Below are 11,826 nucleotides of genomic sequence, written 5' to 3'. Positions count from 1 at the left end.
TATATATACGCACACACACATATCATGGTTGGGACATATATATGCTTCAAAATACAACAATATTCCATAAAAATGTTTCTGATTTAAATTTTTTTGAACATTGAGATTTAACTTTTTTTGTTTTTATTTCTTATTAAAAAAATAAAACTTCTTTATTCCATTTATAAATACTTTTGCAATGTTGTGCACCAGAATTGTAATTTTAGTGTCATTATCAATGGCACAAATTATAGAATAAAATGTAAATCTTTCTATCTACAGTAACACATTTTCTAAATGAAACCCTATTAAAATAGAAAAAAAGGTGTTTAGAAATTATACTTTTTTGGGTTATGGATTGCATTTAAAATAAAATAAGACAACAATATCAAAAGAAAGTCAAGTAAAACAAAAACAGTGTATTACATTGATTTTGATCTCCAAAACATGCGGTGGACTCTAGAGTTTTTGAAAATAAGAACCAAAACAGCAACATTTCAGACACTAATTGCTGACCAAACGACATCACAGCAAGATGACAGAATCCCCAGTAGCTTTATGTGTGCCACGTGAAATGCCAGGAACCTCACACTGTGTACTACATCCCACTGCTGATACTGAACACAAGGATGAATTTTCGTTGCCATCAAAGAAACAAAGGATCGACTGAAACACTTTGAACAGAGCAAATCAAAGTCAATAGATGAAAAAGTTCCAGTGCTCAAAGGAAAATTCAAAATCACAGGGAGAGAAAACAAGCTGGCAGTAGGACAATATTTGACACTAAAACAGGAAAGAATTTCTTCCATAAAAATATGTAATTTTATGACTCTTAGAGCAACTGCCAGCAAACAGATCCCGAGGTTATCATTTCTCTGGACCAAACTACAATTAAAAGGCAATAAACGTTTCAGAATACAACCCTTCAAGTAGAACTGCATGCAAATATAATTCTAGCCCACATATCAATGGCAAATCCTACACTCAAATTCTGTTATCTGGGATATACTGTATTCGTCTCGAAGCAGTGAAAGCCAAACAAATATTTTTATATCAAAGTGCTATTGTTTTTATAAAACAATAGCACAACAGAAAAACATTTTAAAGAAAAACTATACTGTGTTTTTTACTGAATGTATCTTTTCATTCCTTATTGCAGTATTTACTTTCAAGTGCACCAGAGCCCGGACTATGGACATTGGACATGGACTATGGACCTTAAAGTATGTACATAGTCTTAACAAGCAGTAAATGAACTTTAAAGGACAATTAAACCTTTGTGTGTTTTTGCATATATCTACTGCTAGCAAGTAATAGAGTTATGCAAAAACATAAGAAAAAAAAAGTTAACAAAAAGGTTAAAACTTACCTGTGTCTCCGCCGCGCGCTCCTGTCCGAAGATATGAAGATTCTCAGGCGGCCGCAAACTGCATGCACAGTTCAGATCATCGGCTGGGAAAAGAGGAGAGACACAAGGTAAGTCTATGCAGGCAGTGTGCACCCACACACACTTCGTGGGACAGGAAGGGACAGGAAGAGACAGGAGTCAGCGCTGGATCAGAGACCAGCACTAGCGATGGAGGGACTCCTGGAAACTACTGGAAAGAAGAAGATGATCAGATCAAGAGGCATCATTTAAGGCAAGTCCTTAAAGCAGCATTGGGGAGGGGGGGGGGAAACATTTTTGACTTTCATATCACTTTAAAATGAGCCATTGCAAATACATTTTTAAATTTCACCGAGGAAGCATAAAAATCACAACTCCTATCCCCTTAGACCCCCATTAACACCTTTGCGTTCTGTGAATGTATGCAAAATGCGCACATTGATGCACATTCACGAAACACGTAAAAAACATGCAACACGCTTGCTGAGCCATTACTTGTTAATGGCACCAAACACGTGTTTGCTGACAAACGCGTGGTGAAAAAAAGGCGGTTCTTCTGCAGCAGAATATGCCACATGAGCTACTTTCCCACGTTTGTCGCACAGGTGGCACCCATTAAAACCAATAGGCGATGCACTGGCAACGCGGGAAAATAAAATGCGCAAACACACAAGAACGCATGCAAACGCAAATTGCGTCATGGAACGCAAAGGTGTGAAAGGGGTCTGAGTCCCCATTCACACATAGGCATTTTGTAGCTCAAAGGCAAATTTCTGCTCATACAAATGCAGAAATACGATAGACAAAAACACGTGAAAACACTGTCGCCTAGGTGTGAACAAAGGCTTAGGCCTATGTCATATGAATGATGCTGTCGAGAAACACTCACCTGCTTTTATGTGTTGCATTGTCTTCCTTGTACCTGCATTCTGCTTGTTCTGTGTTGGGTTGTTCAGTTTCTGAGCCATCTTGATTCTTATGCTTTTTGGCAGCAGCTGCAGCTACTGCTGCAGTTTTGATAGAAGTGGTGGAGAAGAACTGTCATTTCTACAAGCATTCATCAGCATATCAATCACAAATGATCTCCTTAATAAAGAAATAAGCTCGCCTTTGTTTTTTGTGTGTGAAGCTGGGTAACCCAGCCAATCAGCATAAACCTTGCAATGTCCTCCCAGGTCCTCTGGCGCTTGCAGGAATCCTTGTAATTGTAGCCACTGGGACGGACTGTACAACAAAGTCATTGCCCTCACCAGCCACATTAGTTCTTCCACATCAAGCATGGTGTAGCTTGTTCACTCCATCTTCCTAAGCAGCCTGGTTAGATAGGATGTTGCTGGGTGGGGACAAAAACACTCTGTTACACCAAAAGAAGAACCTTTTTCCAAGCCGCACTGTAGCACAACGTACAGCTGTGAGTGGGCCCTATAGAAAATAATGGGATTCCTCTTGTGCATTGTTGCACAAAGGCCAATGCGACACATTGCACAGGAGTGAATGGGGGCTAAAACACTGCACAATGTGAGTTGCCAGTGAACAACGCCATACTTATCCAGTGTAAGCAACACATACTAGTTTGTATGTGTTTCAGTGCCTTGCTGCGTTCTGAATAGTGAACCTGCTGCTGGAAAATTCTTGCCAGGAACAGGATTGCTAGTGGGACTGAGACTGTATTCGCTCTGGCAACAAAAACTTGGCAGCCTGCTAACCTTCTAATGTAAATAAATAGAAGGTGTGATAAGATGTTATAAACCACCTGAAACCAGACTTCAGTCTCTTTTGTGATCATTGAGGATTAATTACTTCACAGTGCCTGCAGCTACAGAGGTCATTGTGGGCTTGTTTTAAAGCTCTATTAGTCCTTGTATATGGTCATATATGCAGGAATATATATATGCTTTAATGTCCATAGTCTAGACACAGGTACACTTTAAAACTGTAGGAAACTACCAACACAAAAGTGAAATGTTGGCCCCCCAGAGGTGTATGCATAATGTGCTGGTAACCAATGACCATATGGTGCGATGTGATTATGAGTCTTGTAGGGGCTTTCCTCTCCACCCATTCCTATTAGTTCATCACTTACTGGCCAACAGGATTGTGTGGGAGGGGGTTTACCAAGCTTCATCATATCAAGGACATGCTAGAACTTATGATCCAGCATTTAGGTGTGCAGGTAGCATGTTAAACTACTGCAGGTATGTGCAGGCACCTCTTTGTATCTGCTAGCAACTTTGCTTGTTTACTTAAAATGACAGCTAAGAGAGGGAAGAGGGCATATTTTGTTTGTCTAATTGTTAACATTTATGACTACACGGTTTCCTTTTTTAATGTCAGTAGTATCTGTCAAGCAGGGACGTGCGGTCAGGGGAGGCAGAGCTTCACCTAGAATTATGGAGGAAAAAGCTGCCAGCTTCAAGTCCGAAGCTGGCAGCTTTTTCTTCATTCAGATCGCCATCTAACAGGTTACACAGCAGGGAAATCCTCCCCACTGTGTAACCTGTCATGGACGGAGTGCTGCTCGTTAATTACAGGCAGCGCTGCATCCAGCTTTTGACAGGTGGTTAGGTTACACGGCAGCGGGCTTCCCCACTGCTTGTGTAACCTAACTATTGAAGCCAGAGCTGTCACAGCCTCTACTCTTTGTTAGAAGCGTGAGCTCTGTGGATGGCTTAGGACCAATGGCAAAGCGCCATAGGTCCAAGCTGTCCAATCAAAAAAAGAAAAAGAAAACCCACTGAGGCTATCAATCTCAATGCCTCAGCAGTGATGAGCAAGTGAGGGACATGGAGGCTCCTCCCTATCTCCCCCTTCCTCCTTTACACTAGCTTGGGGACGGAATGGGGCGGGGCTTCGTCCGTCGGGGGGCTTCGTCCGATGGGACGAGCTTCGTCCGGCGGGGGCGGGACGTGCTGGGGGCGAGGCTGCCTCACCTGGAACAAGAGGTACCACACGTCACTACTGTCAAGTAATTTTGTAATAATTGTGCCTTGTATTTTTCAGCGTAATTAGGGTAATCAAATCTTACTGCATATTATTGTATATTTCATTATAAGGTCCTGCAGCCATGATACTGTCAATTGGAGAACAAAATCAATGTAACAGTAAGGGTGTGCTGTACTGCAGCAAAAAAGCAGTTCATCTGCAACCCTCTTACACAGTGTAAGCTCTGATTGTACAAATTATCATGTACAAACATGTTGCCTTCTCCCGTTTTGACCAGAAGCAATGCAAAAGTGCAATGGACCAAGAACTAGCAAGCATGAAAGAAGTGACGTTGACAGATTATCTGTAGTAATCAGTAACTATATTAGCACAGCACCAGTGTGACATTACATAATTAATTAATACAACTTATAAGTTATTAAAGCGGAAGCAAATTGTGAAAGAAGAACTCCAGGATTTTTTTTATTAACCTTTGGAGTGGGGCTGCCCCCTAACTGCAAGGATTACGAGCTTGTTTGTGTCTAGGTAAAATAAAAAGTTATATTCACCCGAAGCTCCAAGCTGCCTTCTTCTTAGACTGGTCCCACCAGTGTCTCTCCCCATCCTCTACAGCGATCTAAGGTCCCTTAAATCATCATGTTATATACACAGTGTATAGACGCGAGAATGTTGAGGAAGATTCCAATGCTGCTGCAGTGAAGGAGACAGGCTGGAGGGAGTGTCGTGGCAGCTGGCCAGCTCAAAGCTTTGGGTGAGTATATCTTTGTTATTTTTGTCCCTAGAGACAAACGAGCACTTAACCCTTGCAATGCGGGGGTAGCCCCAATGCAAGGGTTAACAGATCCTGGAGATCTTCTTTAAAATAATAAAAAGGGCGTAGGGGGTCCTGGAATGTTTAACCACAATGTGCTAGTATGCACAGCAAAGTAGCACATTATGACAGCCTTACCTGCCAAACAGATCCCATCCAACACCGCAGTTCTCCCTTGCCGATCCTTCCATCTTCACCCAGATCTTCTTCCAGGTATGGAGCCATCACAACGGGCCCCGAAAACATAACTCCCACTCCCTTCATCTTGGCACACCAGGTATGTGCACTGAGCTGCTGCGGCTCAGTGTACTGAAAAGAATTGCTGAATGGCAGCAAGAAGCTTTTATGACAGAAGAAACATACACTGCATTTTTCTTATATTTCCACTTTAAGCCAAGGCAGGTGGTAGTGTGGCTTATCCATTCTAATAATATTGTTCTTCTGTTGTTATTATATCATATCATAGCAGTGTTCATGACCAAAATACTGGTACTTCCAGACATAGTGGTTTGGTGGGGATCTTTTATAAATAACATGGACCTCCAGTCAATGTACAAAATGGAAAAGCAGTGCAGCGCTGTAATACTCAGCTAAAATCCAGAGTTCTCCTTCACTGCTCTTCTTTTCACCAGATGATGCCCTCAGTTTTCCAACTAAGGACATACTATGGATGCAAGGTGTCACCACAGTGCTCTTCATACACATAAGGGGAGCCTTTAGGAGGTGAAAGTGTGTCATTTGTGTGGAGACCACAGAGACCACAGTTGAGGTTTTAAAGTTTATGTGAACGCATTTTACCTAATGGACATTGTTTTAAAACAAATAACATATGTTTCCCATAACGGCATATATGTATTTAAAAAAATTACTTTATTACCTTTTTTGGGTCCTCTTATTTAGTGGTCTGTGATCACTTAATCAGCCTTCCCTCTGTCCCTTATTCACATTATGGGTAGCAGGTCAGTTTTGTAAGCAGGTGAGCAGTTGCTGATGTCCAATACAGCAAGCAAATGCTTTCCCACCTGTATACGTTGCGCTTCACAAGCATTCCTCTTCGCTGTCAATTAACCTAGAGGCACAGGGTGGGGGTATGTCTGTAACACTGACTACAAAGATACAGGCACGCTGTGTGTCTGCATGATGCCCTGTAACTCTGAAAGGGAGAGAGTGAGATGCAAACTGACCATGCCAGCATGGACTTGCTTCAGTGCTTTCAATGGTTTTACTTACTCCGTACTTAATTCAAAGCTAAAAACAAATGTTTGACTTTATATATGATTTAAAAAATTGCAATCTTTATACATTTGTACCTGTGACAAGATGACTTTCACATATCGATCCCTCTACGCACCAACCATTCTAGACCAACATTCCATAGAGCCCTAGGGGTTCCTTGAGCTGTAGGGTTTCTTGTAAGAGGTTATTTGAGATGTGGCTGATTGGTCTCCCATATATTTGCATAATTTCGGTGTCAACATGGCTGAGCTAGCGCCATGACATCAATGATCTTTTTAGCTGTTGGTAAGGGTGGCATTCTGACCACCACTGTAAGGAGGCATTCTTCCAGCTTACCACCAATGTAAGGATCATTCTTCCCACGGACCACCAATGAAGGGGGCATTTTTCTCACTAATCACCAATATATGGGGCATTCTTCCCACTGACCAGCAATGTAGGAGGCATCCTTATCACTGACCACCAATGTAAGCTGCATTTTTCCCACTAACTACCAATGCAGGGGGCATTCTTCCCACTGACCACCCATTAGTGGGCATTCTTCCCATTGACCAGCAATGTAGGAGGAGGTTTTCCGTTCACTTCCAGTCTGATAGCCACAACTGGGACTTAGAGGAAAACCCCGACAAATTGAGGCAAATCCCTGGTCGTCACCAAAATGAGCAGAACAAGTGTCCCCTTTGGAAAGAATCACATCAGTTTCATTGTCACACGTCGGCTAGAACTATGAGGTGAGTGAAAATCACTCACCTCATAGTTCTCCTTTAAAGATGCAAGCTTTCTGGATGACTTAGATGCCTTCTTCAGACTCTACAGAGCTCTTAGTTATCCTGAAAGCTTGCATGTATCTTTTCATACCTCCCAACTGTCCCCGATTCAGATGGACTGTCCTTCTTTTGGGACCAAATCCCTCTGCCCCTCTTTCCTCCTCAGTTGTCCCTCTTTTCTGATGTACAGATAACTATGATAAAGTTCTATTTAACTATCAAAAGTGTTATTACACTCTAAAAACCTTTATCTCTGAAACATCTTGTTTTCTATTTGGAAAAACTGTATAAATAGTAATGGTGGGAAAATAAACAATTTTGGGTTTATCCGGCTATTTTTGTGGCATATAAACTTTTAATGGTTGGCGTTACTGGTGGTCACGGTGGAAGTCTATTACATAAACAGTAGCCAATCATCTTCCAGCTTTCATTTTTAAGGCATAACCAAACAAACTGAAGAAAAGAGCTGATTGGTTGGCACGCACAGCTGCTCCACATTCTATCTGCTCCAGTATTAGGAAATCTAGCCATTGTCCTGGAAGTTTTTTCTCATCTCTTAAAGTTGGGAGGTCTGCCTTTAATAATTTAATGTAGTCAATACAGGTGTTTCTCAAACTTTCTGTGTTGCACAATGGGATAAAAACTATACGCAAAACAACCAAAAGACAAAACCAGTGTAGGTACATGTACATTTTCACTGGTCGACAGGAGAATGTATAGGTATGTATGATTGAGAAAACTCGAGCTGTACGCCTTTTTGCCTCCACCAAGATGGACGTTCTGACGTACGCTGTCACGTAGCCACAAGCAGTCCTCGCGCCCTTCGCTGTCACCTGTTGACCCAGACAGTAGGCGGGAAGAGCCCCGCCCTTAGACGTGACGCGATCATGACGTCGGGAGGCCCGGCTGCCAGCGGCAGGTACTGCACGGGACGCCATGTTGTGAGAGGAAGTGAAGAGCAGAGTGTGCGGCTAGCGTGTGGGGAGAGGAGCTGCGCTGGAGCGGCACGCATTCGCCAGCTATTGGACGACAGACAGCAGCAGCGGCTCCACCAGCAGAGCGGCCGGGCAGACGAGGGAGTTCGCTCTTTTCGCTGCTCCTCCGGGACCTGTGCGGGAATCCGCTCGCTCGGCGGGGAAGATGCCGCTGGCGCAACTGGCGGACCCGTGGCAGAAACTGCCGGTGAAGAAAGTGGAGAGCGAGGTGAGCCGAGGGAGGGGTGGGAGAGAGAGCGAGAGCGGGCGTGTAGCTTCATGTCGGGGAGACCCTGCCAGGAAATCCGGGCGGATCTGTTAACCCGTTCCTGGCCGCAGAGGAGCAACTTTGTGGCTAGTCTCCGGAGTAGTGACAGCGCACAGACTTTCTATATATGGAGAGAGTTTGATCATGAGGAGAGCTGACACTACATTGTGTGCACAGGAGAGGTGACAGCAGGCAGGGCCATTCCAACCAGGACTACATGACCTCTGCATGTCACTCTCACAGGTACCCACCGCCTGGCAGAGCCCCTACAATGGCATTTCCTTTTCTGTGGTAGATCTCACAAAATCACAACCTTATCAGTGCTGCTGATCTCCTGCAGACTCTTTGTAGCCATTCCTGTCTAAATCTATGAACTTCAGCAACGGCTGCATGACATTTCTCAGGACATTCACCTTGTTCATCCTTTGTTGCATCATACAATACTTTTTCACCCTGTTTATCCTTTTGTTTCTTATCAGTGCTGCTGATCTCCTGCAGTCTCCTTTGTAGCCATTCCTGTCTACATGTATAACTACAGGGGTGACTGCATGACATTTCTCAGGGCATTCACCTTGTTCATCCTTTGTATCATATAATGCTTAATTGCACCCTGTTCATCCTTTGTTGCTCATCAGTGCTGCTGATCACTTGCAGCCATTCCTGACTACATGTATAAACTACAGTGGTGGCTGCATGACATTCCTCAGGACATTCACCTTGTTCAGTCCTTGATGTATCTCACTGCTGTCTCTCTCTTGCAATCACTTCTTGTATGTATGCATGAACTCCAATTACTGCATGTAATTTCTCAGGTCATTTACCTCGTTCATTCTTTGTTGCATCATACAATACTTTATTTCACCCTGTTCATCTTTTTTTTTTTGCTTATCAGTGCTGCTGATCTCTTGCAGCCTCTCCTGTCTTTATGCATGGACTACAATGGTGATTGCATGACATTTCTCAGGACGTCGTTCACCCTGTTCATCCTTTGTTGCATCATGCTTTATTTCACCTTGTTCATTCCCCTGTTACTTATCAGTACTGCTGGTCTCTTGCAGCCATTTCTGTCTACATGCATGAACTACAGTGGTGGCTGCATGTCATTTCTCAGGGTATTCACCTCGTTCATTCTTTGTAGCATCTCACTGTTTTCGATCTCTTGCAGCCACTTCTTGTATGTATGCATGAACACCAGCAATTACTGCATGTCATTTCTCTGGGCATTCACCTCGTTCATTCTTTGTAGCATCTCACTGTTGTCACTCTCTTGTAGCCCCTTGTATGTATGTATGTATGTATGTATGTATGTATGTATGTATGTAGGTATGAACTCCAGCAATTACTGTATTTCATTTCTCAAGGCATTCACCTCGTTCATTCTTTGTAGCATCTCACTGTTGTCACTCTCTTGTAGCCCCTTGTATGTATGTATGTATGTAGGTATGTATGTATGTATGTAGGTATGTATGTATGTATGTAGGTATGTATGTATGTATGTATGTATGTATGTATGTATGAACTCCAGCAATTACTGCATGTCATTTCTCAGGGCATTCACCGTGTTCATTCTTTGTAGCATCTCACTGTTGTCGCTCTCTTGTAGCCTCTTCTTGTATGTATGTATGTATGAATGTATGTATGTATGTATGTATGTATGTACTCCAGCAATTACTGCATGTCATTTCTCTGGGCATTTACCTTCATTCTTTGTTGCATCACACAATACACTGTTCATCTTTTTTTGCTTATCAGTGCTGCTGATCTCTTGCAGCCTCTCTTGTCTACATGCACAGACTGCAATGGTGGCTGCATGACATTCCTCAGGACATTCACCTTGTTCATCCTTTGTTGCATCTCACTGGTGCCGGTCTGTTTGCAACCACTTCCTGTCTACATGCATAAACTCCAGCAACGGCTGCATGACTTTTTTGAGGGTGACAACACTGGGGAACATTTGGGTGAGTGGGGCAGAGCGTCAGCACTTTAGGAAGTGCTTGAACAAGAAACGTTTTGACAGGCTCACAGGTGAAAGCTGCAGATTTTAAAACATTGACCATTTTCTTTGAATGCACAATAACATTTTATAGTTTATATGAGAGATTATGGATTGGGTGTACATCTACTTGAAATGAACAGGTGAAAGTTCTTAAACCTCCACCCCCTTAATTTGTATGTATTTGTTGGAAGCCTGGAAGTATTATAATAAATACGACATTTATTTTTGTGGTTAGCAGTCACCATGCTTAACATTTACACTAAAGCATGCCTGTAGCCCAGACATAAGATTTAAAACAATTGAACTCTTTTTATAGTACCATTACATGCCTTTTTATAAAGTATTGTTGAGTAAAAGAAATAGGTCTTGGTGTGGGGTTTTCTTGGCTGTGTAAGAATGATTGGCACAATCAAGGTTCATTGTCTTTGTTCCACAACAAGAATTACAGTGAATAATTTAAATTCATACAGTTTATGAATTAATCATGATGAAGGGAGAAGCTGGGCAGCATTCTAAGTATGTATTTATGGTTGGAGTATAGTGTTCATGTTATTGAAAGTAATATGATGAGGGGCCGGACGTTGTGATGGGCGGAGGGGCCGGACGTTGTGATGGGCGGAGGGGCCGGACGTTGTGATGGGCGGAGGGGCCGGACGTTGTGATGGGCGGAGGGGCCGGACGTTGTGATGGGCGGAGGGGCCGGACGTTGTGATGGGCGGAGGGGCCGGACGTTGTGATGGGCGGAGGGGCCGGACGTTGTGATTACGAAGACATTCTTTACTTGAACACCTTATTTAAACATGTTGAGGGGGATTTATCAAAATGTGAAGCAGTTGCCCATGGCAACCAATCAGCTTCTCTCTTCAGTTTGTTCAGTTAAGATTTGAAAATGAGAGAGGCAGATTAGTTGCTATGGGCAACTGCTCTAGATTTTGGCTGCTCCAGTTTTAATAAATTCCCCTTGTGTTTTTTGCGCTGTTTTCTCAGAGTGCTTTTTTCTTTCTTGCTGATGTGCGAGAAATTCCACTGTATGGCTCTGACATGTTCTGTGTGAGTCTGTCCTTTGGCTTCAATTGGATCCCTTTGTTTTGTGAACATGCCCTGCTAGATTTATTTTGCTTTGCCCCCAGTTTAGTGTCCTTTCCACCCTTTAAACCTGCCTGAGTAATTGGGCATTAGGAAGCTGTGGAGGAGTGCCAGAAAGCAAATTCGCTGCTGCTGTCATTTCAGTCCTGCTCATCTGTAACCTGACTACCATTATAGCATTCATCGCCCCTAAAACAAGGCAGTCTGGCAGAGAGAGGCAGTGGATTATTTATGAGGTTGGAGACCTCTAGACTCATGCATTTCACTTCTCATGTTTAGAGATATGTCATTACAGTGAGCTATTTAGCCTCTTGTTCTCATCTTTTTACTTTGAATAGGATGTGGATTTCTTCTTCATTTACAGTGCTGGATACAAATA

General features: G+C 42.9%; 1 protein-coding gene across 1 annotated transcript in view; it reads left to right on the top strand.

Moving 5' to 3' along the window:
* The first annotated feature begins 7,960 nt into the window (after positions 1-7,960).
* The window catches only part of RPS6KA3 (ribosomal protein S6 kinase A3), a 114,313-nt gene continuing 110,447 nt past the window's right edge, over positions 7,961-11,826 (top strand). The window contains exon 1 of the mRNA XM_018554844.1: positions 7,961-8,326. Coding sequence (XP_018410346.1) covers positions 8,264-8,326 — 63 coding nt within the window. The 5' untranslated portion in view covers positions 7,961-8,263. The remainder of the gene's footprint in view (positions 8,327-11,826) is intronic.

The sequence above is a fragment of the Nanorana parkeri genome, unplaced genomic scaffold (genome assembly GCF_000935625.1).
Source record: "Nanorana parkeri isolate BGI_ZX_2015 unplaced genomic scaffold, ASM93562v1 scaffold175, whole genome shotgun sequence".
Lineage (NCBI taxonomy): Eukaryota > Metazoa > Chordata > Amphibia > Anura > Dicroglossidae > Nanorana > Nanorana parkeri.
Note: the sequence above shows the minus strand (reverse complement) of the source record. Positions and strands in the feature narration are given on the sequence as shown.